At 41.1% G+C, this 25,585-nt stretch overlaps 10 protein-coding genes across 10 annotated transcripts; 5 read left to right on the top strand and 5 right to left on the bottom strand.

Annotated features, from left to right (window-relative positions):
• Positions 1-256: 256 nt before the first annotated feature.
• On the bottom strand, positions 257-1,674 carry V1514DRAFT_362552 (synaptobrevin-domain-containing protein). The gene is made up of 3 exons (XM_066929741.1): positions 1,581-1,674; positions 1,385-1,506; positions 257-1,275 (listed from the first exon to the last, which is right to left on the bottom strand). Exons 1-3 carry the CDS (start codon positions 1,594-1,596, stop codon positions 664-666), a joined length of 750 nt encoding a protein of 249 aa, XP_066784221.1. The 5' UTR covers positions 1,597-1,674; the 3' UTR covers positions 257-663.
• Positions 1,675-2,204: 530 nt separating this feature from the next.
• On the top strand, positions 2,205-4,810 carry V1514DRAFT_25020 (nucleotide-diphospho-sugar transferase). The gene is made up of 6 exons (XM_066924766.1): positions 2,205-2,341; positions 2,407-2,723; positions 2,777-2,815; positions 2,891-2,969; positions 3,044-3,134; positions 3,381-4,810. The coding sequence occupies exons 1-6, from the start codon at positions 2,290-2,292 to the stop codon at positions 4,612-4,614; spliced, it is 1,812 nt and encodes a 603-aa protein (XP_066784220.1). The 5' UTR covers positions 2,205-2,289; the 3' UTR covers positions 4,615-4,810.
• On the bottom strand, positions 4,666-7,526 carry V1514DRAFT_328369 (uncharacterized protein). The gene is made up of 2 exons (XM_066927157.1): positions 6,609-7,526; positions 4,666-6,554 (listed from the first exon to the last, which is right to left on the bottom strand). The coding sequence occupies exons 1-2, from the start codon at positions 7,491-7,493 to the stop codon at positions 5,007-5,009; spliced, it is 2,433 nt and encodes an 810-aa protein (XP_066784219.1). The 5' UTR covers positions 7,494-7,526; the 3' UTR covers positions 4,666-5,006.
• A 697-nt stretch (positions 7,527-8,223) lies between these two features.
• V1514DRAFT_319091 (uncharacterized protein) lies at positions 8,224-8,787 on the top strand (the record flags this gene model as incomplete). Its single annotated transcript, XM_066925919.1, is given in 2 exon segments — positions 8,224-8,397; positions 8,416-8,787. The coding sequence occupies 2 exon segments, from the start codon at positions 8,224-8,226 to the stop codon at positions 8,785-8,787; spliced, it is 546 nt and encodes a 181-aa protein (XP_066784218.1).
• Positions 8,788-11,918: 3,131 nt separating this feature from the next.
• Positions 11,919-13,791, top strand: V1514DRAFT_328348 (indole-3-glycerol phosphate synthase-domain-containing protein). The gene is made up of 3 exons (XM_066927156.1): positions 11,919-12,202; positions 12,253-12,462; positions 12,536-13,791. Exons 1-3 carry the CDS (start codon positions 12,132-12,134, stop codon positions 13,725-13,727), a joined length of 1,473 nt encoding a protein of 490 aa, XP_066784217.1. The 5' UTR covers positions 11,919-12,131; the 3' UTR covers positions 13,728-13,791.
• Positions 13,724-16,667, bottom strand: V1514DRAFT_362549 (MCM2/3/5 family-domain-containing protein). Its single transcript, XM_066929740.1, has 3 exons — positions 16,337-16,667; positions 16,113-16,285; positions 13,724-16,044 (listed from the first exon to the last, which is right to left on the bottom strand). The coding sequence occupies exons 1-3, from the start codon at positions 16,558-16,560 to the stop codon at positions 13,880-13,882; spliced, it is 2,562 nt and encodes an 853-aa protein (XP_066784216.1). The 5' UTR covers positions 16,561-16,667; the 3' UTR covers positions 13,724-13,879.
• A 73-nt stretch (positions 16,668-16,740) lies between these two features.
• V1514DRAFT_24578 (putative zinc finger in N-recognin-domain-containing protein) lies at positions 16,741-18,919 on the top strand. The gene is made up of 2 exons (XM_066924765.1): positions 16,741-16,955; positions 17,015-18,919. Exons 1-2 carry the CDS (start codon positions 16,882-16,884, stop codon positions 18,582-18,584), a joined length of 1,644 nt encoding a protein of 547 aa, XP_066784215.1. The 5' UTR covers positions 16,741-16,881; the 3' UTR covers positions 18,585-18,919.
• Positions 18,920-19,621: 702 nt separating this feature from the next.
• On the bottom strand, positions 19,622-21,081 carry V1514DRAFT_328340 (uncharacterized protein). The gene is made up of 5 exons (XM_066927155.1): positions 20,834-21,081; positions 20,642-20,775; positions 20,319-20,578; positions 20,060-20,265; positions 19,622-19,988 (listed from the first exon to the last, which is right to left on the bottom strand). The coding sequence occupies exons 1-5, from the start codon at positions 21,005-21,007 to the stop codon at positions 19,956-19,958; spliced, it is 807 nt and encodes a 268-aa protein (XP_066784214.1). The 5' UTR covers positions 21,008-21,081; the 3' UTR covers positions 19,622-19,955.
• Positions 21,082-21,202: 121 nt separating this feature from the next.
• Positions 21,203-23,719, top strand: V1514DRAFT_328335 (Clathrin/coatomer adaptor, adaptin-like protein). The gene is made up of 5 exons (XM_066927154.1): positions 21,203-21,506; positions 21,569-21,656; positions 21,734-21,747; positions 21,814-22,147; positions 22,209-23,719. The coding sequence occupies exons 1-5, from the start codon at positions 21,491-21,493 to the stop codon at positions 23,662-23,664; spliced, it is 1,908 nt and encodes a 635-aa protein (XP_066784213.1). The 5' UTR covers positions 21,203-21,490; the 3' UTR covers positions 23,665-23,719.
• On the bottom strand, positions 23,661-24,956 carry V1514DRAFT_328334 (uncharacterized protein). The gene has a single exon (XM_066927153.1). The coding sequence runs from the start codon at positions 24,561-24,563 to the stop codon at positions 23,787-23,789; it is 777 nt and encodes a 258-aa protein (XP_066784212.1). The 5' UTR covers positions 24,564-24,956; the 3' UTR covers positions 23,661-23,786.
• Between the last annotated feature and the right edge of the window lie 629 nt (positions 24,957-25,585).

Raw genomic sequence — 25,585 nt, 5'->3', positions numbered from 1 at the left:
CGATATGACTTTATGACATCTGAAAATGCATGAGCAAATGAAAGAGTACTTTATTGTTATATCACAGGAACTAGACATTAAGAGCTCACGGCTCATGTCTATATTGTAATACCCAGTTAATGTACATGTAGCATCTAAAAATATAATTACTAATTAAGTCAAACATTAAGACTGAGTATGTAATTGCTTCAAATTCTTCTAGTATAAAAGGCCGTAATAGTACCATGTTCTTTCATAGGTTATAACTCTTTTTAATAAAAAAACTAAATTATATTAATTTCAAATTACTGACAAAAGCCGCATAACAACCAAAAAATAAAAATAAAACTCCTGAACTCAATTTTCAGAGCTTCTCTGGTGAAAATAAATGATAACACTCCAATCATAAAAGAAAAAAATAAAGAAAAAAATTTTTTTCAAAAAAAAAAAAATACTAAAATTAACTAAAATTTGTGAATGCATAACAGCCCAAGTGATTGATAGACAAATACGTCAAGTGCAGTAGAATCTATTTGAATTTTTTTAGATTCTACTAACCGTACTATCAATTAAATGCAAGAAATAAAAACTAAAATATGTGACCAACTAACACGATGCCTGTGTGTATTTTTATTTACCAGAAACAGTTTTAGTTTAAGAATAATTTTTTTTTTTTTTTTTTTTTCAATTTTGACCATTCGCCTGGCCGCCTTGTTGCTGATTATTGTTATTATTGTTGTTTCCGCCGGTGCATCTTTGCCATCCAGGAAGACCACATCCAAATCCAATCACAACGTAAACCAAAAATATAACCGCAATGATAAGCAGAACCACTAATCTTTTGTTTTTCCACCACATCTCGCGGCGCAGCGCTGTGGATCTTTTTCTAAATGCAAATGCGGTCTGATTCATGTGATCGGTCTTGTCAACCAGTGATTCAATACGTTCTCCTCTTTCGATGACACGTTCAATGTTTTGTGACATGATATCCTTGACCTGGTCAATTTCCTTTCTAACAACCGTGGCTCGATCACCATCAGGAGAGTCAACCTTGGTCATCAAGTTTCCAAGGACATTGTTAAACGAGCTCAGAGCCAACGGAGTCTCACTATCTCCAACCTGTTCTGGCGTATAAGTTTTATTAAACTCTTTCTGGACGTCAAGAAGAAAAGCAAAAGGTAAACGACGCGGGATAGTGGACAACGTAATCGCAAGAAAAGTAACGCCACCTGGAACAAGATCTGTGGCAGCGGTCGTAATGTAGTGTACTAACCAATTGTTGTGAATATAAGTGAGCTGTATAAAAGCGTTAGTGTGGACAGTCAATATATATTAAACCGTGGCGATGGTGGCAACCATAGATAATGGGCCCAAAAAAGAGCATAGCGCATCGAATATTACGTACCTTTTGATCATCTTCGGCAGCAATTTTAGGCAAAATAATAGTAGCTACCGCATTTGCATTGGACCGGAGTGGAGCGTATTCCGCCAAAACCGTAGTTCCATGGGCAACACACGCATACAGAACTACAAACGGACGACGTGAGCACTGAACTGCAGGCGCAACTTCAACGTAAAAAAACCAAGAATATTAAACTTACAATTAGATGCTACCATATCGATACTTGTAGCCGTAAAGCAACAGGCCTAACCAAAGACTCAGAGGATGTTGATCGTGGTCGTGAAGGGATAACAACAGCACACTCGTAAGCCTCCAATCCGAGAAGTCCAGGCCATATCGCGCATGGCCACAAATGTTAAGAATCAAGCCACATGTTGCGCCACGCCGTATAACGTACTTGCTGAGTCATTAGCAGCATCCATACATGTTCAGCCATACTTTATGTACCAAGAACGCATGCTTTTTGGTTTGTCAAGCAAAGATGTTGCAGTCTACTGCACAATGTGATGTAACAAGTGAGGTTTGGATATTTGTTTAGCTCATGGAAGCAAAGCAAAAGACGCCGGTGCTATGTGCCTCTTTAGTGGCCTTTGCGCACCATATAAAAACTACCGTGCTTACGTTGATGCGTTCTCTTGATTAGTTAGTAGTCTTATACACGTAACATGGCTGGTAAACTAATATTTAACAAATTTGATTGTCTCATCTAGTTATACGTAGCTATTTATAATAATGGTTAACACCGTTAAGTGCAATAAAAACATATCAATTATCCGGGTAACACCCCTAAACTGGTGATTTGGGGCCACTGTTTAGTAAACACCGCCGGCATTCTCGTGTCGAAATTGTACTTTTCAAGAAACACTTTTGGGCTTACAATTTGAACTAGCTATTTGGTACTTGTTTCAATGGCCTTGGATGTTTATTGCACTTTACTTTTGGATGATGGCTATTTACCAGGTATTGCACAATTTCTCTCGAAACTTGCGTGCACCGGATTCAGTCTAACTTGTCATAATAATTAGGTGCTCTGGCCCTAGCCAAGGCTTTAAGAAATACAGGAACGATTCACAACCTGGCAATTCTTGTGGTTTCTGATGCGGTTTCAAGCGTCACGTTGCAAGCAATTGAGCTGGCCTACGATGATGTTATACCCGTTTCCGCCATTACTAACCCCTCACCGGCCAACCTGTTCGAACTCGGCCGGCCAGATCTATACGCTTCGTTTACAAAAATATTATTATGGAATCAGACTCAATATAAACGGATAGTATATTTAGATGCAGACACTTTGCCCTTAGCAAATATTGATGAATTGTTCGGAGTTGATGGGTCCCTTGCAGTGAGTCGTACAAGAGATTACGGTGGGGCCGCCTAACCAGTTATAATTTGCAGGCATCCCCAGACGCTGGCTGGCCGGATATTTTTAACAGTGTAAGTTTTGGTTTTCGGACGTGAATTTTATTAGTTTGATTCTAAGGTTGCTAAAACAAAAACATTGAATATTAGGGAGTTTTGTCGCTAGTGCCAACCAAGTCCGTCTTCCTCGAGCTCTTCAAGGTGGCTGAATCTGGGGCTTCATTTGATGGTTAGTGGCATGTCATTTTTGAACTTTGTTTTGTTTGCACACTCAACTAACTTTATATTGCAAAATGGCGGCAGGCGGCGACCAGGGACTGCTTAACTACTATTTCGGTTCCAATTGGCACAGACTCCCATTTATTTATAACGCAACTCCAACCACCGGATATCAGTAAGTGCTTTTTTTTTTTTTGTTGTCTTCCTTGCTCGACTCTTGTTTTGTTTTTGTAAAAAAAGACTGCTTGAGAAACTTAGTTACCCTCCAGTCGCGAGCTTGCGCTAGTTTATTCGGGGTAATTAATGCCGTTTTCGTTAAACCCAATCCGGTTTACGTTTAATCGGATTAAACCTTATCAGTTCTTGTCGCACCCATGGTGACTACTACTCTTATTAGCATGTTACTAATTTCCTATTTCAGATATAACCCTGCGTTACGTCAATTTTCTAATAACTTGAAAGTTGTGCATTTTATCGGTAAATTAAAGCCATGGAACAAGGAAAAGCCTGCAGAACCTGCAAGCATCGCGGTTCCCACTGGCTATGTCAGTGCGCAAGACATTCATAACCAATTATTAACAAAATGGTGGGCCGCGTACGAGTCTGCATCTGATCAGATTTTTAGCCTTCTTTCAGAACCAGAACCAGAACCAGAACCAGAACCAGAACCAGAACCAGAGCTAACTCCTCCAGTCATTGAACCAGAACCGACTGCTGAAGTGAAACAGGATGATGCTGAACCTCCGTCCGTGACGCTGCCATTTACTCAGATTGCTGCATGGAACCCTGCATACAGTGCTCCGCCTGAAACGTCGCTTGGGGAAGCAGCAAATCTACCACAATTCGAGTATCAAAATGTCTGGGATCAGCCTGAAGATACCTGGTCTGACAACGTATTTGTGCCTCCAAAAATCCATCATGATAAAGCATTTGTCCCGCAACTTGGTTCCAGTGATGAGTTTGAAGTAGGGTTGTCTCTTGATTCTGTTCAACGGCAGCCTACGCCACTTCCTCCTTCGATTTTCCCCTGGGAGCAACGTGAAGTTCGTCCGCCTACTCGCAATTTTTGGTGGGAGCCTGAGTATGAGTCCGTCGTTGAGCCTGTTTTGTTTGTTGACCAATCAAGCATTGCGACCCGGCATGTTGAGAATTTGGAAAACGAGGTTCCAGAAAGTGAATCAATCAATGAACAGGATAATGAATTCGCTACAGCGGTTGAGGATAATAACGGTGAAGATTTAGACGAAGAGTTGAAAGAGGATGAAGAAGAAGATATCGAACTTGCAAAAGTGGAATCTCCAGTGCAGGCAACTGTGTTCAGGTCCCCGGAGCGAAAACACGGCCTTACCGGAAGACGGTCTCGAGGACAAACCCCGTTAGTGGATGCTAATGCATACAACGTGTGGGATCGTGACCCAAGCATATCAAAGTATATTTCTAATACTTATGGGGACTCGTTTTCAAAAACTGACAGTGCAAGCGAGCAAGGCCTGAATAATGCAAGACGAAAATCAAATCATGATTTGCAAAATGTTAGTGCGACGCCTGCAACAGAGGAGGCATGGGATCCGTTGAAAAAACTTGACGAATTGGCGGACATTCCATCAAGATTTCTTGCCAAACAATTGCAACAATCAGCAGTGATTAATGACTAACCTAAACATGATGCAAGCGATGTATAATTATTACATATATATGTAGCATTACTTTATTATTGGTTGAATTTTGGCTTTAATTTCCTTTCTTTTTTTTTTTTTTTTTTTGCTATAATGTACTAGACTAGAATTGGAAAATTAATTTGCTTTAACGCAATGCAACTGTTTTTCGCCCGTTCTTTTCGCCAAGTTGTCACATGTTTATAAGCTCAGAATTGATCTTATGTCAAAGCTTAAGAAGCACAACTCAATTTATTACATGTAACACAATACAGATGCCAACTCATGACTGAAAAAAAATAAGAATACAAAACCAAACCAGCATAAACTTATATCGAAACCGCAATGCAATCATTTTTCTTAAAAAATTTTTAAAAAAAAAAATAAAAACATTATGGAACGTATAATCTGGAGAATGAAAAAACTTCCCGGCGACAACAAACGCATCCCTTAAAATTTCGAATCGATAAGCTAATTCTGCATTCCTCACATACGGCCAAGCATCTGCAGGGCCAAAGAACCACGTTCCTTTGATTCGTATGACAAACCACACATAGTGATGGTTGGTATGTAAAGTCTTCCAAATCATGAGCATGAAGGTTGTTGCTATTAGAATTGGGTGCTTTTTGCTGCCGTCGTTCATTAATAAATGAAATTAAAAGCGCCGTTTCATCATCATCACCATCGTCAGAATCGTAATCATAACCAAGACCTCTTGCCTCATCATATTCACGTAATTGTTCTTCATACAACCGCATCTTACCCCGGGTCACTACTTCATTTGCTGACAAATGAGCCGTCATGACTCTAGACAAATGTCGCTCCTCTGGTGTCTGAGGAAGCAAAAGACTGGATAATGAAATATCACTTGCCCCTAGTTCAGGATACAACTCAGACGTTATAGAGCCCTGGTAAGCAGGAACCAGTGCCGTGCTTGCCTCACTCTCATTTCCATCGTCTAACTCAACTTCGTCTGCCTCGTCATCTGAAGGTTCAAAATCCCCGGATGGGTCATCTTCGGGCAATGAATCGCCTTGCAAAAAAAGTGAATAATACTCATCGTCCGATATTATTTTATTTGATACATTTCTGGTGTCTATTTGATGGCCATGTTGTTCAGTACCGCTTCGTGCCCAACTTCCTTCTTGAATAACATCGCGACGAAAAATATTATTGAGTATCTTTTGCGTAATAATAACACCTAACTTTATGCATGAAATCAAAAGGCTATACGCCATTCTGATTCTGTAAATCAGCATGATCCGTCCAAACCTTCTCTTTCTGTTACCGGCTCTGCCAGGTCCAACACTGGATCCTATTCGCATGTTATTGCTGCCATATCCTGATCGCTTATCCAAGCTATTATTATGGTCAAAAGAAGAAGACAAGCGCCTGCCGGAATGACGACGCCGTTTACGGGTTCTGGGTTGAACTTGCAAACTAAAGCTGTTAGTGTACGCAGTCGTGTTGTATACGGCGTTCGGTTCTGAGTTGAAGCTTATTCTCTTTGCTAAACCACCAACTACTCTCTCGTCGTCTTGCGGTATCTCATTAATATATTCAAACCCAGCATGTTTGTTGAACTCGAGTGCTTCAACCCATGTAGCGTCTGGGACAGCTAAAGGCGGACCTTCTGCAGTATACGTTGCATCTGAAGCAGATGTCAATACCAAAATTCCCAACTTTAACAATGCTGAATAAAAATCTTCTGAGAGTGATATGGTAATAGGTCTAAGAGACGATTGCAGGTTAGAGGTTCCACCGGCAAATATTGCTGCGATGCCGTATATACAACCACATAGTACAATGACGTATAAGACGCCTAAATGAGGTGCAAATCCAATAACCCAAACAGTAGGAAAGAATTGAGCACGTCCATAGTAAGTTGACGCAGCGAAATAGCCCAGTGAGATTAGACCGAAGAAAGTCGAAGGAATAAGCTGTACAATTACTCGATTAGAGATCACGTAACGAAATAAAACTATATCACTTACTCTATAATTTTGAAGGTTTAATATTGATATCAACAAAAACGTAAGATAGTTTACTGCCCAGATCAAAGAGATAACCAGAACCTCGACCGATGGCCTCTGGGCCGATTGTGCTTCTTGGAAGGCTAACGAATACTCGAACGACGTCATGCCAGTATCTGCGGAAGGAATCCTCCCCTCTAACGCGCAAGAAAGCGTTTCCACAAAATGACCAAGACAAAACGCTTTGTATAACACCCACAATATATCTGGACCGGGACATTTCTCGCCGGCTGCAAAATCAACATCAAACGCTTTGGGAATAAATTGCGCCAGTGTAGGAGAATAGCATTTCAAAGCTGTTAATATGGGAATGATGGCCCTTGCAAGTTGGAAAATACCGGCTGATCGAATCAATATCCTGGTGGACAGCGGCAACGTCTGTGGCCTGCGAACAGAAGCGAACACGATCGTTCGATTCAACACAATAGCCATGAACATGCATAAAAGAGCAAAAGGTGAAGTCAGGTATGCAACAAACGTGGAAAGCCGCCTGTCCGGAATATCCACTTCGCTCGTTTGTTTCATGATTACTGACGCCAGACTTCGCATGATCCGAGCTAATTGTGATATCGCAGGCGATGAACTGTTCACAACGGAAGATTTTACTGCTGTCACTGTTGCAGCCGAAACAATTGAATCCTTGGTAGCAGAAGATATCAGCAAATTCCCAGCCTCGGTGAGTAGAGATGTCGTAGACAAGTTGTCCGACGCGAACCCGACTGATGATGAGGCAGCGGCGGCAGTCATGATTGTAGGAGACACTGACGACCACACTCTTGACGGCTTAAAAAACTGAAATCCAGAGGACAGCCGTGCCGCCAATGATTCCAATCCTTCAGTGTTCATACAAAGGTATACAAGTCCTGGTGTGCCCGTGATGTATACTTTGCATGAATGCTTAAAGTACGCAGCGCGCGAACACCGCATCGATTAAAGGTTAGGGTCAAACGTGTGAACAAAACGAAAACCCTCCATATAGTAAGATCATGCTTTAACATAATAATAAGATTTTTGGTTATAAGAAGATCTTACTAGTATTTTAGGAATCTTACTATATCAAGAAACTGGTCAAAACCAGCCTCAGGTACTCCTGCAACATCGTATTTAAAAGAGCAGCTACAAGCCTGTGTCCTTGGCATCATTCCATAATCAATATTCAACAATAAGATGCCAGAATACTTAGCAGCACGGATGTTTGTTATTATATTTAACTATGTTATTTACCGCTTAAAGTAATCTTACACAACCATCTCTAATTCATTTTGACGATAATGACACCTGTATTACTCCAAAGACAAAACGAAAACCGATTACATTCATTGATGTTGGGCTGTGTTGGGCTGAGCCTGGCAGGATAGACTGGTTATGGTTTAGTACTGTACATATATATATATATATGCTGAGGTTGAGCCCATAATAAAATTCATTCATCATCGAAAATTAGACAATAGGTTATGAGCCTTCGCTTTCTTGCACACCGGCAAAGAAGCTAATTTTCTCTCATTTGATCAGATCATGCCTCCCAAGACACGATCTTCTGACGTCTCCAACACCACTGATGACGGGAAGGCTGTAGATGTCATTATTTATGGGCGGGTCTTCTCTCCTGCTTCGGTTGCAACTAGCTACCTCGCTCGACATTCTGCCTCGCTCGAGCGATACGTTGTCGTTTGACGACCGTCGCGAACAAGGACAGATTTTGTCTCTTTTGAACGCCACCTTGCCACGGCTTCAGCGTAACTTCTCGAACGTCGAGCTCTAGCTTCAGGCCATTATTGATGGTGCGTCGCTTACTATTACGGGTTATGTGTTCGACTCGGGGGCTTCCAAGTCTTTGACAAAGCAATACTCGGATCTCTCCTTGCCGTTCCGGATCCACACCCTTTGGCTGTCAAAACTACGACAATCGACCACTTTCGATTCGTCGTACTCTCAGACCTCGGTTTCGGCCTTTGTAAGAACGATTCTTGAGCGTGCAATCGATCAATCGGCCTACGCACCGTTCGACTTGTATTCTCAAGTGCTGGCATTCACTCTTGACAGTTCTCGCCTTCTTCACTCACTGTCGAAACTTGAGGATTTGCGCAACCGACTCCTGTCGTCTTATCCTGACTTTCGTGCAATTCCTGAGTGCGCCTGAAATGGTCTTCTCTAGCATAAGCTATCTGCTGCGGATTCTGATCTCGCGACATCCTACGCTCACGACCATAAGTCTGGTGTCACTTGGTCTTCGGTCCGACGTTTCCTTTTGTTTCGTGCAGCTCGCACGAGTGGGTATATGTCATCGAAAGCCAAACGTGAAAACATGCATTGCGCAAAAGAAAGAAAGACAACCCTCATGCATCTCAAAAAGATCTTTGTGAGTGATTTCAAGATAAATTTGATCACATTCTTGCATCTGGAAAAATTTCGCAGATTCTTTCAAATGTATACAAAAGTTTAAATGATCCTATCCGGTCATTTAAAAACATTAAAAAGTGATATCTGGAGAATTGGCCAGAACTGGAGGATCACTTTTCCAATAGGTTGAATATGTTCCAGAAAATGTGATTATTACTTCTGATGTCTTAAAAATAAAGGCGGAAGAATTCTGGAACATGATTCCGATATATAAGAATCAAGATATGCAAGCTTTCAGTAATGGTTGGCTACAAAATTTTCAAAAACGTAAATCAATCAAGATGCACATGCGGCATGGTGAAGATGGCAGCGTTCCTTTTCATGACAATGCACAAATGTGTAAAATACGAGAGACCCTGGAAGATTATGATCGCAAAGATATTTTTAGTGGTGATGAAACTGCCTTGGACTGGAAGTTGAGTCCAGATAGAAGCCTTTCCACTAGGTCATTGCTTGTTAAAAAAAAAGGAAAAAGCCCTAATCACTGCATAATTTTGCTGCAATTCTGATGGATCTGAGAGCTTGCCAATATGGTGCCAAGGCGTGCATAATAAGGCAAAGTTTGAAGAGTGGGTTCGATGGGTCGAAAATTATATGCGTGGTCGAAAAGTGGTTCTCCTGATGAACAATTTTCTCGGAGTATGAAGCGGACATAAACAGAATTAATTCCAGTGATCACCCACTGGATTATACAGATATTATATGGCTACCAGCCAATTCTACCAGTAGGTTCCAACCTCTGGACCAAGGGATAATAAATTCTTGGAATGCATTATGGAAAAAGCATTGGGTCCGGTACATATGAGAACAAGAAGGATCCATTGAAAACCATGGATGTACTCCAGGAAATACGTTGGGGAATAGATATCTGGAAGAGGCAGATATCACCACAAACCATATCAAATTGTTGGAAACCTGCCTTGGAAGGTGCTACTGATTATGACAATAGCTTAGATCCGAACATAGTTAAAGATCTTGAAAGGGGATTATCTGAATTATTGTCTCAGCTCGCCCATTGAGAATATTATGGATATACATTCATTTCTCAACCCGGTGGGAGAGACTTTTGAAGAACCTCCTGAGGATATAGAAGCTTTTCTCACTCAATTTGAGCCTGAAAGTGAAGAGTTTGATGAGAAAATGGAAGAAAGACCTTTGATTTCAATTAAAATGGCTCATGAAGCGTATGAAATTTTTAAGTTGTTTAGTGAGCAACAGAAAGATTCCAAAAGTGCTCTGGAATCATTAAAGCAGTTTGGGAAATTTATGAGACACTGTAAAACATCTAAAATGAGCCAGTATGACTTAAGAAGCTTTTTTTTGCATAACTAATATATGCCATTAAATTTAATGCATAAATGCAAAAACTGCACAGGCTGTTGGTTAACTTCATAGTTAAGCTCGGTATAAGAAGCAAATATTTCTACTAGATATATCTTACTATATCGAGGGTTTACTGTAATAGCAATCCCTAAATATTCATTCTGAGGCAACGATCTTGAGTCTATCGCCAACCTTGGTGCACCACTTACCTATGTAGTGCCGATGGTTGTTTGTACCAATGCTTTTGAGCAAACTTGTTTGAACTTGTTGGATTGAGGCCGACACTGCCTCTGCCCCTTTTTGGATCGAGGCCGTAAATGCTTGTACCGTCGCTACTTCAGGAGAGTATCGCTACCATGTGGAGCAAAATGAGAAGTCATTAGTACGTTTCAATGTTTGCTGCAAGTTATGCGACGTTGGATAGCTGCCCGACCGAGATAAGACATCAGTGGAAGAAATTCACGTCAGTCGAAAAACTTCAAGGTGTCTTCGATCTGCCTAATCCATACATTATGCCGGGACCGTAGCCGTTTACTGAGCGAATGGCATATTTTTGTATGAATCAATTTCCACCCCGACCCCTTTGCGGCCTAAAAACAGATAGTTGAAGCCCAAAAGCGAGGTGTTGAATCTTAATATCTTTTGCTTGCGCATTACCATCAAGCTTATGAAAACTTTCAAAAAACTTTTGCTGAATGCGTCGATGGGGATGGCAAATCAAATAGAAGATGCCAACACAGAAGACCCAGTCTGGCAGCCAAAGAGAGAATGCACAGTGATTTGCCGTCTTTCCAGAGGCGAAAACTTAACTAAATAAATCAATGGCATTAAAATATATCACTACATCTTCTGTAGAACCTGAGAAAGTACTGTCCGACTATCCAACCAATGGGGAGGTCGCGACTATATTAAGTCTCCGTAACAGGACGGTTTCTGCAATTGCGGACGCATCCCACAACGATCGCAACTCAGTAACGAAATGGGAACCTTGAATAGACAATAACAAAGCAAGTAAAAGTTATAACAATGCTACTTTTGACTTGTAAAATTATAAAGGTTTGCGTGCTTGACTCTGTGTGCTTGATTAAGTCAAAATTTCTCTAGTTAATTTGATTTACAATTATCAAGCTCGAAAAAAACTGGCGTTTGCTATGCTCGATTATTCACACCAAATAAATACATGCGTTGTGCCACTATGGCATAACTACGCTGCGTACGCGCGCTTAGCTTTCGTTTACTATGGCGATGTAGTTGGACGTGAAAAAACATCAACTATAACTACGCATATTTGTTGCAAGTGAGTGGATGGAGGCCAATGGAAGAATAAATATTTTAAACTAAATTATTTTTAATATAATCTATATTCATGTGATTTGGTTTTATTGTTTGCAAAATTTGATTAGTACTATAGTCATATTTTCTAAGCGCATATATATAGTTCCTTTTTTCATTTTTAACCCAAATTCCTGTACTTTCGTTTCCAAGTTTATTTTATGTAATGCAATTAGTATGTGAGTCATAAGATTGGGGACGTTGTCACCCGTTCCGTAGTTCTCCAAAACGTCAAGATATTTAAACGTACAAAGTATAACCGGGGCACCGTGCCTTTATTCTTGTACCAAAAAGTTCTCAGTTTTTTTTACACAAAGAGCATTTATACTGGCTGCTTGAAGCTGCTTAAGCCTTGAGTATTATCCGAGGTTTTACTATTATAAGTAAACGAAACCTATTGCGAGAAATTTCGGCATCGAACTTGCAAAAATGTCTTCAGTCGCCGCTGCACCTGTCGGTGGCAAGGTTGTCATGATTGACAATTATGATTCTTTTGCATGGTAATGACTAATACGGAGTGCATTGGTAAATTTGATATTAATTTGTATAGGAACGTGTATCAATTACTATGCGAAGAAGGCGCAGATGTTGAAGTCTATAGGAACGATGAAATCACGTTGGATCAACTGGAAAAGCTTAACCCTGCTCGACTGGTCATTTCACCAGGGCCAGGACACCCGCTTAACGATGCCGGTATATCACGGGATGCAATCAAATTATTTGCTGGAAAGATTCCCATATTTGGAGTATGCATGGGAGAGTAAGTTTGCGGTCTGTCACCTCACATTTTTCAAGGTAAAATTTTAACAATTATTTTTTTTTGTCTTGTTTAGGCAATGCATTTTCTCAGTTTTTGGTGGCGTCGTGTCTTCAGCTGGTGAAATATTACATGGGAAAACTTCTACAATCAAGCACGACGGAAAAGGTATTTTCGCAAATGTTGTTCAGGATACGGCTGTTACGCGGTATCATTCGCTTGCCGGTGCTCACGAAACGCTTCCCGATGTGCTCGAAGTAACTGCTCAGACTGATAACGGAATTATTATGGGAGTCAGGCACAAAACTTTTACGGTCGAGGGAGTTCAATTTCATCCCGAAAGTATTCTTACCGAGAATGGAAACCTCATGATCCGCAATTTTTTAAACATTCAAGGTGGCACTTGGGATGCCAACAAAAAGGCTGCTAGCAAAGGCAAAATTTCAAGTGGATCTGGCAAAGAAAGTATTTTAGACAGAATTTACGCTCAACGAAAAAAAGATGTTGAAGCTCAAAAGGTGTTGCCTGCGTTTACTCCTTCAAATCTACTTCAGGTTTACAATCTTTCAATCGCACCAAAGCAAATCGATTTTGCAGCAAGACTGCGCCAACGACGAACTGCACTTTTAGCAGAAATTAAGAGAGCATCGCCATCGAAGGGCGAAATCGATATTCACGCCAACGCGGCTCGCCAGGCTAGACTATATGCTAGTGCTGGAGCTTCTGCTATTAGCGTGTTAACCGAGCCGCATTGGTTTAAAGGTTCGATTGAGGACATGCGATACGCCCGTCTAGCCATTGATGACATACCTAACCGGCCAGCTGTTCTTCGTAAGGAATTTGTGTTTGATGAATATCAAATTCTGGAAGCCAGGCTTAACGGTGCAGATTCCGTATTACTTATTGTGAAGATGCTTGGCGACGATCAACTGAAACGATTATATGAATACTCTGTTAGCTTGGGAATGGAGCCCTTGGTCGAAGTTAACTCAGCTCCTGAAATGACTCGAGCTATTGAACTTGGTTCCAAAGTTGTCGGTGTAAACAACAGAGATCTTCATTCGTTCGCTGTTGATCTTGGTACTACCACATCTTTGGTATCTATGGTTCAAGATGGGACCATTCTTTGCGCTCTTAGTGGAATCACTGCCCGAGCTGACATTGAAAAATACCTTTCCGAAGGCGTTCGAGGATTTTTGGTTGGCGAGGCCCTGATGAGAGCCCAGGATACTACCCAGTTTATTCATGAGTTAATCGGAGAAGAATAGAAAAAAGATGTATATTGTATTTTACCATAATTTATTACAAGATTACATAGATCATAACCACAAACGCGCAACTCCGAAAACATAAACCGATAAACCAAATCATGAAGCAACAAAAATAAACCCGAATAAACAGAATTTTAAAAAAAAAAAAATTAATCTTCGTCCTCTATATCAACAGCAGCCTGCTTGCCTTTTCGTGTCGGCATGTTAGGTAACATGTACTTCATAAAGCTTCGTTGTAAGCTCTTCTTCACGCTAACTTTTTGAGCACCAACAAAGGATTGAATAGTAACCCGAATGGCTCGATCAATATCGATAGGCGACACGTATTCTGAAAGTCTCATTTTGGCGAAAGATTCGGACAATCGAAGAATAGATTCCAAATGTCGCACCGTGATTGGGTACGAGCCTGTATTCAAACTTTCACGCCTAAGGTCTGCGTACAGTCTTGAAATCTTATCTTCATCCATCTGATGAAGCTTGGGCCGGATCTTTTCCTTGGCATATAAAATGTACTTGGATAAAAGCACCTGATCAACGGGCGCAATTGCTTGCTTTCTGGGGAACGAACTCGACGGAAGATCAGTAGACGGATTTGTTTGTGACGCATAAACCATTTCAGTATCTTCGTCATCCTCTTCATCCAGCTTTGAAGGATGTGAGCGATCATGAGATTCAATAACGAACTTGGCAAGCCTGCCATCAGTCTCGGGATCGACAAGATCTCTTACGACACATAACACGTCAAAACGAGAAAGAATAGGTTCCGTGAGGTTAACATTTTGAGCAAACGGGATTGTTGAATTATATCTACCACCAGTGGGATTTGCAGCCGCAACGATTGCGCACCTGGCCTGCAGTGTAGTAACAATGCCAGCTTTAGAGATTGATATGGACTGCTGTTCCATGGCTTCGTGAATCGAGGTTCTATCTTGGTCGTTCATTTTGTCAAACTCATCAATAAGACAAACCCCCTTGTCTGCTAATACCAAAGCGCCACCTTCCAAAGTCCATTCACTCGTAATTGGGTCTCTGCGAACAGAAGCAGTCAAACCTACTGCTGACGCGCCCTGGCCTGTTGCAAACACGGCACGATGGGCCGTCTTTTCCGTGTACTTCAAAAACTGTGACTTGGCAGTACCGGGATCTCCGAGCAGCAACACGTTGATGTCACCTCTAATCGAGTGCTTGCCGTTAATGTCTTTGGAAACACCGCCAAACATTGAGCATGCGATTGCAGTTTTGATATCCAAATGACCATAGATGGACGGTGCAATCGAAGCAATGATCTTGTCCTGAATGTTTGACTGACGAGACAATTGCCGAATCGCTTGCTCATCCTCTTCTGTCCATCTAGACGTGCCATCACCACGATCTCCATGTCGTCGAATCAAGTTGGCTTCCAGCACCGTAGCAAAAACCGGGAACCCGTTTTTCGCGTTTAGTTGACCATCATATGAATTCTTGTATATGCCTGTGACATCGATTTCTTCACCCGGCTTCGCACTGTCAATCAAGTCCCAAAGAAGAATAACTTCTCGATGTCTTGGTAACCGTCCGGCGGGAACAGACCCGGGAGATTCTTGAAGCGTAATCTTTTGATAGTTTCGATAAATTGTTTGTTCGGTATTGATTTCGAAACCAGATCTGGCCTGACAGTTATGACAGTAACTAACTTTGACTTCGCGATCAGATTCTTGCAGGAAAGGGCCAAGCACGGTGCGACATTTCGTGCAATTGAGCTTAATATATTTCAACTGAGGGAAAACACCGGTTCGTCTGGTAACCACGCCGGAGACCTTGACAAGAGTGTTTAGGTGAACTTCTCGAAGCTCACGTAATGCAGTAAGCGCAGGCATGTCCGAAATGCGAACGTGGATCTCAAGATGAATGCGTGAGTAATCTGGATAATGAAGCTCGGTGACTTCCATTGCCACAACGTCAAAAATTTTTAACATTTCTGAAGGAGCATATAGTAAAAATCTGGCCAAAGTAGATTTGGCATCCACCAAATGCTGATAGCTGACTTCAAGTGATTCAGAGTTGAGTTCACCAAGAAGCCTGATTCGAGTACCGTACACTGACTTGCCGTTTGTTTCATCAATGTATTCCAATAAAAAAGATTTAAATTCTCGAGCAATCGTCCTGTTAACTGCTGGTTGAGAAACCCATTCTGCAATGGTCGGAGCTTTCACGTCTGCAAGAGAATTCATTGACATTTCTTCCATCAACGGGTCTTCGTCTGACAAGTCTGGGTCTTCATCATATGCATTTCGCCGACGACGATGCGTAGGCAACTCAAGATCCATGTCATCATCTAAAGATCATTAGATATAATTATCACCAAAAAAAAAAAAAAACAATACGGGCAGCTTAGTTTCATACCATCCAAGAATGCATCAGGAAGTCCTCGTCTTCCTCGTACTATCTTGTCTCGTCGGTTTAACAACTCATCAACTCTTTGCCGTTCCTCAATGTCCATGTCATCGTAATCGTCCTCGTCAATGTAATCTTTGCCGAGATCATATGTATTATTTTGTCCTAGGTTTTCATAGTCCCTGATTCCAATTAGATAAAATGAGGCTGCTATCAACTGACGAAAAGCTTACCTTTCCATGTTATCTCCAAACAAATCAATGCCATCTTCTTCTTCTACTTGTTCGTCCAAGTCATCAATAAGATCTTCCTGGCCCAGTAGTTCTTCTTCATCACTGTCAAATGGCATTGGAGGGGGAGAAGAAGGCGGAAGTGATGACGGAGGAGCAGACGACCCGACTGTGTCTTCAACATTCACTCCGCCCTCAGACGCTTGTCTCTTGCGATTACTTGACATTTTTATATTATACGTTCTAATGTGAAATGTCAAGTAATGGAGATAATGTTAATTATAAAAAAGCAAAAGAAATCTACTTGAATTGAAAGAATTTAGCAAGGAGTAAAAGTCAGTGAAAGCCAGGGGTTAAATTGCTTTTCGCGGTTAAAATTTAATCATCTGAACGCGTTTTTTTTTTTTTTTTTTGGCAAACGCGTAACGTGTAACGTGTTTTGTTTTATTAGCACAAATGTCGCGTTGCAATGAACACAAGTCAGTTGCGCGTTCGGCGTGATCTCAGTTAAGGCCCATCCATACCTGATCGCAACGCATAAATAAGCCATGTCGGGTTCAGACAGTCCTGGAAGTCCGGATTCAATTACGGCCTTGGATTATATTGAAAGTCACGAGAAACTGTAAGTTTTACGACAATGATTCTCATACGTTGAATGTAAAACTGACCGGACTTCTGCAGCGAGCACGATGCCCGTGAAGCTCTGCCATACGATCCCACGCATTGTACATATTTTGACGGACCTTTGAGGCAGCCAGTTTATGCATGCTTAACTTGCATTCGTAAAGGAAAAGAGAAGAGGTCATCAGGGGTTTGCTATTCATGCAGTATTCAATGTCATTCGGATCATGAATTGGTTGAGCTCTTCAACAAGAGAAACTTTACTTGTGACTGTGGCACTACTAGAATGCCTGCGTTTGGTGGATGCAATTTAAGGAAGAATTTTACTAATTTGGATATTCCGTCGTCCACTAATCGATATTGTCACAATTTTGATGGAAAGTTTTGTGCTTGTGATCTACCATACGATCCTGAAAATGAAAAAGGGACAATGTTTCAATGCTTACTTGGCGATGCCTGTAACGAAGACTGGTTTCACGAAGAGTGTATTCTTGGTCTGCCTTATCCACCTATTTCTAAGAGCCCTCCGCCATCGCCAAAAGGTCATCCTACAGAGAAAGATTTATTGCATTTCGAGAAAGTCAAGAAGGAAACACCGCCGTCTCCAAAGGGACACCCTACAAGCATCATGTTGGATATTGATCAAGTCGATGAAGAGGAAGTTTTACAAGATGAATCAACACCAGCCCCTGCAGCACCGAACTCACCTGCTGGTCATCCTACCGGCGTAAAGTTGTACCCTGTTGACGTGTCGACATTTTCAACCTCAGACGTTAAAAAGAGTCAAGCAAAGGCGCCAGATTCACCTAAAGGTCATCCTACGGGAGTAAACTTGCTTTCTCAATTGGCAGAAATCGATTTCGCCACGTCAGCTTTTGACAATGAAGCTGACGACTCTGATGACGATGGCCATGTGTCCCCACCTGGATTTCCAAATCACGGCGACTTTGAATCGTTTATTTGTTGGAAATGTATAAACAAGCATAAACTTGTTTTGGGCAAATGGGCAGGTCAAAAGGGTGTAGCCTTGGATGCAGTTTTTCGAAAGCCGGCGGAGGAAAAGCCTGACGATGTGGTTCACTCTGTTGCAGGAATAGAACTTCATGGTGGTTTAAAGAGGAAACTCGGGTACGAGGATCGATTAAAAAAATCAGTCAAAAAGGTTAATGTCACATCAGATGGATTATCTAGTAGTTCATTTTCCACATCGCCATCATCAGCTCATGCGACAACGTCAATACTTTCATCCATAAATGAAGAACCAGAAATTTGCACGCTACCGAAAACGAAAATTGCAGATGGTGAATTTTCGCTATTTTTAATTGAAGGCTTTCGGACAAAAATTTGCAGGTGTGAGAGTTGCTTGAAGACATTAGATCGATTTCCTGTATTGAAAGAACAAGAAGTTACTTATGAACCACCTGAGGACGAAGATGAAACAACTTCACTTTTTGAGGCAGGCACGAAAGCATTAAATTCGATGGCTCATCTGGATGCGGTGGAAGGGTTATATGCGTACAACAAGATCAAAGAAAAACTGTCCAGTTTTTTAAAGCCATTTGCTGATGAGGGCAAGATTGTGTCCGAGCAAGATGTCAAGTCGTTCTTTAATGAAATAAAGAACAAATGATCGAGCGGGTTTGTTATACTTCTATTGGAATTGGTTGGCGTTTTAGCAAGGGGGAATGATTAGAGAATTTTAGTTAGCAACATTATATAAACGACGTGTTCATTGCATGCATTTGTAGCAGTACTTCATGTTTATTTCTTTTTGGACTCGTCATTTGTTTTCTCAAGGTGGAGTTTATTTACGCTCGGGCATTCAGAAACCGGCCAATCAAATCACTCATGTTTTAATCTCCATTATCAATTCACATCATATCGGATCATGCGCCTTTCGCCGCATGACTCGATCACTGTCCGAGTCAAATGACTAACCGGCGGGCCTAATGCAAGCGCGCTGATTGGCTGGCATTGGCATGGCCTGGCTCGGCTGACCTTGTTTACGCGCGCGCTGATTGGCTGAGTTGTAGTTAGCCAATCAGCGTGCGCCTAATTCCTGGCCTGATTAGAGCTTACCCCAACCCCACGGTTGGCTTGGACATGACCAGTTTGGCTTCCCCTGAACCGAATATATAAAGACAACATCGTCCAACTTTAGTTCATCATCCACATCTTTCATATCACCGAGCGTTCACTCTTACGATCCAAGAATCTTTTTAAGACAACATCTTTACTCTTTAAGACAGCATCTTTACTTTTTTTTTTAAGATCAACAATGGTTTGCTGTGGAAAATCTAATGGGGACGCTTGCGTTTGCGCTCAGGAGGCCCGCTGCTCATGCGGATCTCGCCCCGCTAAGGAATGCGTGTGCTCCAAGGCAGAGGTCGAAAACAAGGTTGACGGTCCATCATGCTCATGCGGAAAGAGACGTGCTCATGAATGCACCTGCTCAAGATCCGAGACTGAAAACTCCCAGAGGGATGGCGAGATTGATTTCACCAACTTCAAGTAAACCACCGTTAATTTTAATAATCATATACGCGCCTGAACGATTTGATTTGCAACCGCACCACCACCAATTTTGCATGGTGCAAATCTCGTTTATAAATAAAGTCTTGGACTATCATCACTGGCTTGCACTCGTGGATAGCATTGGCAGTTGAGCTTGACATATTTTTTTTTTTCTCTTGTATATTTTTTTATTTGGAAACTATTTTTATGTTGGCATGGAGTGTGGTTATGGTTTTTTTTTTGTACATATATTTGTATGGCATTCGTTTGAATTTTGTATTATGTTTTTATGAATGAAATAATTACCTGATGAAAATAAAATCATGCATCATTGTGAAGATTAAAAGTAATTAAAAGATTGGATCAGTTATATGGGAGTTGCAAAATTATACCTTGAATTTAATTACGTGCTCCATTTGGATAGTTCACTTTAAATTAAGCTTTATTTTAAACAATCCAATATTGTCTATAGTTATTATTGAGTCAGTTAAACATTTCTATGCAAAATCAAAGCAGATGCCTAAAAAAAAAAATCAGTTAGTTGGAATTATAATTTTAAAAAAAATATTTAATAGCGTAGTCAAAGCATACCTGATGGCTGGGGAAGACAAGAGTGTCGGCAATCACAACGTTCTCGCGACGAGACACGGTGAAAACAATAACCTCGGCAATGTCTTGAGCAACCAAGGGCTCAACTCCCTTGTAAACAGCGTCTGCCTTGCTCTTGTCACCACGGAAACGGACGACAGAGAATTCGGTCTCGACCTGACCGGGATCAACTTCAATGACACGGATTCCTACATGACATTTAGCCACAAAATAAGCATGTAATAACAAATTGGAATCATACTAGTAGCAATAAGCTCTTTTCTGAGAGTCTCAGTAAACGACTTCACTGCAGCCTTGGTGGCACAGTAGATAGCACCACCAGGGTATGGCTCGCGACCGGCAATGGAGCCAATGTTAATGATGTCACCCTTGCCTCTAGACTTAAATCCGGGAAGAAGCTTTTGAGTAAGAGCAATCAAGCCAAATACATTGGTCTGGAACATGATATCAATGTCGCTCTGTGTAATCTCTCCGACTTGCTCGGTGCCGTGGACCATCCCACTAGCAAAACTATTAGCATCTCTTCACGGCAAAATATTAAAAAAAAAAAAATAAAAACCTTACGCATTGTTGACAAGAATGTCAATATTGGAGATCTCAGACGGAAGTCCGGCGACAAAAGCATCGATGGCTGGAATCTTGGAAACATCGAGCTCTAATGGGTAAACCTTTGACTTTGGGTAAGTCTTTTCGATTTCCTGTGGGTCTGCGTGTCAGTAACTCGAATTAAAAATAAAAATAAAACGTGGAAAATACCTCCTTAATGCTAACAAGAGCATTGATGCGTCTAGCGGCAAGAACGAGTGTGATTTCACCACCGCTGGCATCGGCAAGTTCAAATGCGGTCGCCCGACCGATACCGGAAGAGGCACCGGTGATGAGAACGACCTTGCCGGCAAGCCTGGAAGCAGCAGCAGAACCGAACGACATGTTTCTTGAATGTAAAAAAGATCTGGAATGAATTGAAGGCTTAAGAGTGGTGGGTTGGGATGAGGGCAAGCAAGTGGACAGAGATTTATAAAGAATACTTGGACTTGTGCGAGCGACCGCGGCGGAAATGCTACGACGAGATTGCGCAGGGACACGGTCCACACAGCTTTGGATAAGATATCCAGACGACCGCACAAGCACTCGGGACTGATACAAACACGAGATGCCTGTCTGGGCCTTTACGAGACCAGCTGCAAACATGGACAAGGTCTATCTATGCAATTGTTCCGTGCAGACGGTCCACTTGTTTATGACTGTTGCTAGTGAATTGAACGACTTCACCACCGGGGTTAGGGCACCGACATGATGGAGGTTCGGCGCCCGCGGGCCCGCTAAATAGCAAACGCAACGCATAATAGACAAGCTGCTGCTGAGAATCACGTCGTAGGCTGCGAGAAGTGGAACTTACCGCTCGTACCCACGATGTCGTCCATGAGAGGTAACTTGGCGAAGGTTTACAAACAAGCTTGTGGTTGAAGTGTGTCTAATCGTATGATGCAGGACTGGTTCAGTTCATTGCCGATCTAAGAAATGCCCGAGCTCGTGAATTGGAAGAAAGGCGGATTAACAAGGAGCTTGCCAATATCAGGTATGGTTCTAGGTCAAGTTATTTTTTTTTTTTTTTTTTTTTTTTTTCGAATGAGTCTTATTAAGAGCGACTTGCAGGCAAAAATTTAAAGGTGATTAATAATTGTGCGTTTGGCTTGTTTGCGTTTGTGCTGGGTTGATCAACAAGTTTGTTTTAGATTCAAATCTAAATGGTTACCAAAAGAAAAAATACGTTTGCAAGCTTCTGTATATATACATTTTAGGCTGGAACATTGATTTTGGCCATCTTGAAGCTCTCAATCTAATAGCTTCGCATAAGTATTCAGAAAAGCAGATTGGTTATCTTGCCATTAGCTTGTTGCTTAATGAAAATCATGATTTGATTAATCTTGTGGTCAATTCCATCAGAAAGGATTTAAATGATCACAATGAATTGTTCAATTGCTTGGCATTGCATGCGATTGCTAATGTCGGTGGCAAGGAAATGGCTGAAGCGTTAAGTACTGACGTTCATCGATTATTGGTTTCACCGTACGTGCAACTCAAAATATCATTTTTCTTCAATTCTGCTAACCACTCGATCGACATGAAGAGATTCAAAAATTTTTGTTAGAAAAAAGGCAGCACTCACGTTGCTTCGTCTTTACAGGAAGTATCCCAGTTGCGTTCAGGCAGAGTGGGCAAGCAGGATCATATCGTTGCTGGGTGATCCCGATCTCGGCGTGGTCACGTCGGTCGGGTCGCTTGTCTTGGCACTTGCCCAGGATCGACCGGACCAATACCAAAATTGTTATGCAAAGGCAGTCATGCGATTGAAAACATTACTGATTGATCGTTTTGTGGCAAGTGATTATTTGTATTATAGGATTCCTAATCCATGGTTGCAAGTAAAGTTATTGAGACTGCTGCAGTATTATCCACCTCCACCTCCAGATGATTCAGACGTTACTGCGACATTGCTTGATGTGCTTCAATCAATATTTGATGAAGCATCAGACTCATCACGCAACGTTCAACAGTCAAACGCTCAAAACGCGGTGTTATTTGAAGCAATCAATTTGGCAATCCATATTGATGTTGCCAAGTCAATGATGGATCAAGTTATTGCAAAACTGGGAGTGTTTATTTCATCCAAGGAAACAAATCTTAGGTATCTTGGTTTAGATACCATGGCACATCTTGCTGCTCGAGCTGAGGACCTAACGCCGATTCGCAAGCACCAGAATACGATTTTAAGTTCTCTTCGGGATCGCGACATTTCCGTTAGACGGAAAGGTTTAGATCTATTGTACAGCATGTGCGATTACTTTAGCGCTTCCGTCATCGTGGCCGAGTTGTTAAAATACCTTGAAGTTGCCGACTATGCAATTCGAGAGGACATGGTTATCAAGATTGCAATCTTGACTGAAAAGCACGCGTCTGATTATAAATGGTACATTGATACAATTCTTCGCTTGATTTCGATAGCGGGTGAATATGTTTCGGACGAAGTTTGGCAACGCGCGGTGCAAATTGTGATCAACAATGAAGACTTGCAACCGTACGCTGCGCACACGGTACTTCGATACCTTAAAAATCCAACATGTTTTGAAGCCATGGTCAAAATCGGCGGCTACGTGCTTGGTGAATTTGGGCATTTGATTGCAGACACGCCACAATGTTCCCCGATCGAGCAATTTTTGGTGTTAAACGATAAATTCCCGTCGTGCTCGCAATTTACTAAAGCGTTGCTGTTATCGACGTTTATCAAGTTTGTTAACTTGTTTCCGGAGATTAAGCCTCAGTTGTTACAATTGTTTGAATTCCATTCGCGATCATTAGATGCCGAACTTCAACAACGAGCATGCGAATACTTGGCATTAGCCACGCAACCATCGGACGACCTTTTGCGCACTGTTTGTGATGAAATGCCGCCATTCCCGGAACGCACTTCGCTTTTGTTGTCCCGTGTTCATGACAAGCAAGGCAAGAGTGAAGACCGGCGGACATGGTTTATCGGTGGCAAATCTGGAATTACAGATACTCAAGCACTAACAACGGCAGCTTAAAAAAAGAACATTATATGTATGTATATATAGTAACAAAAAACGTAATATGCCTCAACACGCCGTAACACAATAACTCCTTACAAATGCAAATGTCAACTTGACCAAAAAAAAAAAAAAATAATTCATGACGCATCCTTGAGGGCTCTGGCTCCGAAAATGCTGGAGCCAACTCTAACGTTCGTACTGCCCTGCCGAATCGCATCTTCAAAATCTTCAGACATGCCCATGCTCAATTCCAAACCCGTCAATCGTAATTGGGTTTCAATCTTGTCCCGGATTTCAACCAAATTTTTAAAATCTTGGTTTGCAATGCCATCCGCAGCGGCCTCGGATTGAGATTTGGAACCGATCGTCATCAAGCCTTTAAACCTCAGTCGAGGACATTCGGTTACAATGTACTTGGCCAACTCCACAGCTTCGTTACCGGTCACGCCCGATTTCTCTGCCTCTCCAGAAGTGTTGACTTGCACAAACACGTTCAATTTTGGAAACCCATCCGGCCGGTTGTCGTTTAATTTTTTGGCTCGCTTCTCAGCTTCCACGGTTTCGACAGCATAAAGATTCGGAATTTGGGCCAAGGTTTTGCATTTGGCAGTTTGCAACGTGCCAATGAAATGCCATTGAATCGAATCAGGCAACCTTGCTGCCTTGTCAACCAATTCTTGCACATAATTTTCACCAAAATGATCTTGATGCTCCGACGAATGAAGCCACAATATGTCTTCCGCCGGCTTTAACTTGGACACGGCAACCAACCGAGGCCCGGTCTGTCCCGCTTGAGCTGCGGCAGACGCAACCCGATCTTTGATGCCAGCCAAGTTGGACGCAAGTTCACTCGCACGTTGCGAACTAACAGGAGTAATTGATGATGCCATTCTATAAAATCCCTTTGAAAGCATACATGCAGAAAAAAAAATAAAAAAAAAAAATTTGATTTTATTTGTAGCTAGAATTCAAAAAAAAAAATGTCAGCTTAATAAAATTTTATCCATGTGGTGAAAATAGTAAACATGTAATTTCGAGACAATAATGAATATATATCAGACAGTATCTTATCGAATATTGGGTTAGAATCATTTGTATTTCATGATTAGCATGGAATAAGAAAATTGTTGTCTCATCATTTAAGTCATAACCTGTCGAAATTTTTTTTGAAAAAAAAAAAAGGTTGGTACTTACAAGTTTTTAAAATCAAATACCGATGGCAAAAAAAATCAAAAACTTCAATCTACAATTTTGTTAACAAAATAGTTCAAATAAAGCTATATTTCAAATAAAGCACACAAAAAAAAAACATGCTTGAAAAAGCAAAAACAGATCAGAAAAAATTATTCTTTTCCAACAAGCCCTTGTCAACAGCATTCGAAATTTTGATAGTAAAACATCATACTATGCCAAAAAAAAAAAAAAAAATAAATTTAAAAAGACTTTAACGTCATTTTTACGTTAAACAAAAAAATTTTAAGGTACCTTAAAAAATGCCTCAAAAATGCACAAGAGAAAAAAAACAATTTGCCTTCAACTCTGAACGAGGAATGATAGTCTATACAACACTAAAGTTAATAACTGTAATAGCAATTAAAAGAGCAAAAAAAAAAAAAAAAAAATCAAATTCAATAAAGGAATATTTTTTTTTCTTTTCTAAATCAGATATTCCGTTTGAGTTTGGCTAATGGAGTCGAATCATCAAAAGCCTTAAAAGGCTTATGACTGGGGCGACAAGGAGTCATCATTTTAGAATACATTTGCAAGCCAGCAAAAATATTGACCTTATGAATGATAATTTGTTTTTTTGAACTCTCAAGTAGTAAAATTAAAATCAACATACCTATAACTTCAACTCAATTCAACTTGGAATTGAGCCATTTATTATCCTATATGAAAAAGAAGAAAAAAATTTATTCAAAAGTCTGCTAAAAAA

Source organism: Lipomyces japonicus, assembly GCF_038497905.1.
Source record: "Lipomyces japonicus strain CBS 7319 unplaced genomic scaffold V1514scaffold_12, whole genome shotgun sequence".
NCBI classification, from domain to species: Eukaryota; Fungi; Ascomycota; class Lipomycetes; order Lipomycetales; family Lipomycetaceae; genus Lipomyces; species Lipomyces japonicus.
This window is presented reverse-complemented; position numbering and strand designations above follow the sequence as displayed.

Coding starts and splice junctions, on each gene's coding strand:
- V1514DRAFT_328334 (XM_066927153.1), bottom strand. CDS start 24,563: ATGCTTTCAAAGGGATTTTATAGAATGGCATCATCAATTACTCCTGTT.
- V1514DRAFT_362552 (XM_066929741.1), bottom strand. Junction 1,276..1,384: donor CTGCCGAAGATGATCAAAAG/GTACGTAATATT, acceptor GCTTTTATACAG/CTCACTTATATTCACAACAA.
- V1514DRAFT_362549 (XM_066929740.1), bottom strand. CDS start 16,560: ATGTCAAGTAATCGCAAGAGACAAGCGTCTGAGGGCGGAGTGAATGTT. Junction 16,286..16,336: donor TTTGGAGATAACATGGAAAG/GTAAGCTTTTCG, acceptor AATTGGAATCAG/GGACTATGAAAACCTAGGAC. Junction 16,045..16,112: donor TCCTGATGCATTCTTGGATG/GTATGAAACTAA, acceptor AATGATCTTTAG/ATGATGACATGGATCTTGAG.
- V1514DRAFT_328335 (XM_066927154.1), top strand. Junction 22,148..22,208: donor CATCGATTATTGGTTTCACC/GTACGTGCAACT, acceptor ATCGACATGAAG/AGATTCAAAAATTTTTGTTA.
- V1514DRAFT_24578 (XM_066924765.1), top strand. CDS start 16,882: ATGTCGGGTTCAGACAGTCCTGGAAGTCCGGATTCAATTACGGCCTTG. Junction 16,956..17,014: donor ATTGAAAGTCACGAGAAACT/GTAAGTTTTACG, acceptor GGACTTCTGCAG/CGAGCACGATGCCCGTGAAG.
- V1514DRAFT_328369 (XM_066927157.1), bottom strand. CDS start 7,493: ATGAACACTGAAGGATTGGAATCATTGGCGGCACGGCTGTCCTCTGGA. Junction 6,555..6,608: donor TAAACCTTCAAAATTATAGA/GTAAGTGATATA, acceptor GTAATTGTACAG/CTTATTCCTTCGACTTTCTT.
- V1514DRAFT_25020 (XM_066924766.1), top strand. CDS start 2,290: ATGGCCTTGGATGTTTATTGCACTTTACTTTTGGATGATGGCTATTTA. Junction 2,816..2,890: donor GGCCGGATATTTTTAACAGT/GTAAGTTTTGGT, acceptor ATTGAATATTAG/GGAGTTTTGTCGCTAGTGCC. Junction 2,970..3,043: donor ATCTGGGGCTTCATTTGATG/GTTAGTGGCATG, acceptor AAATGGCGGCAG/GCGGCGACCAGGGACTGCTT.
- V1514DRAFT_328348 (XM_066927156.1), top strand. CDS start 12,132: ATGTCTTCAGTCGCCGCTGCACCTGTCGGTGGCAAGGTTGTCATGATT. Junction 12,203..12,252: donor AATTATGATTCTTTTGCATG/GTAATGACTAAT, acceptor TAATTTGTATAG/GAACGTGTATCAATTACTAT. Junction 12,463..12,535: donor TTTGGAGTATGCATGGGAGA/GTAAGTTTGCGG, acceptor TGTCTTGTTTAG/GCAATGCATTTTCTCAGTTT.
- V1514DRAFT_328340 (XM_066927155.1), bottom strand. CDS start 21,007: ATGTCGTTCGGTTCTGCTGCTGCTTCCAGGCTTGCCGGCAAGGTCGTT. Junction 20,776..20,833: donor CTCTTGTTAGCATTAAGGAG/GTATTTTCCACG, acceptor GCAGACCCACAG/GAAATCGAAAAGACTTACCC. Junction 20,266..20,318: donor AAAAGAGCTTATTGCTACTA/GTATGATTCCAA, acceptor AATGTCATGTAG/GAATCCGTGTCATTGAAGTT.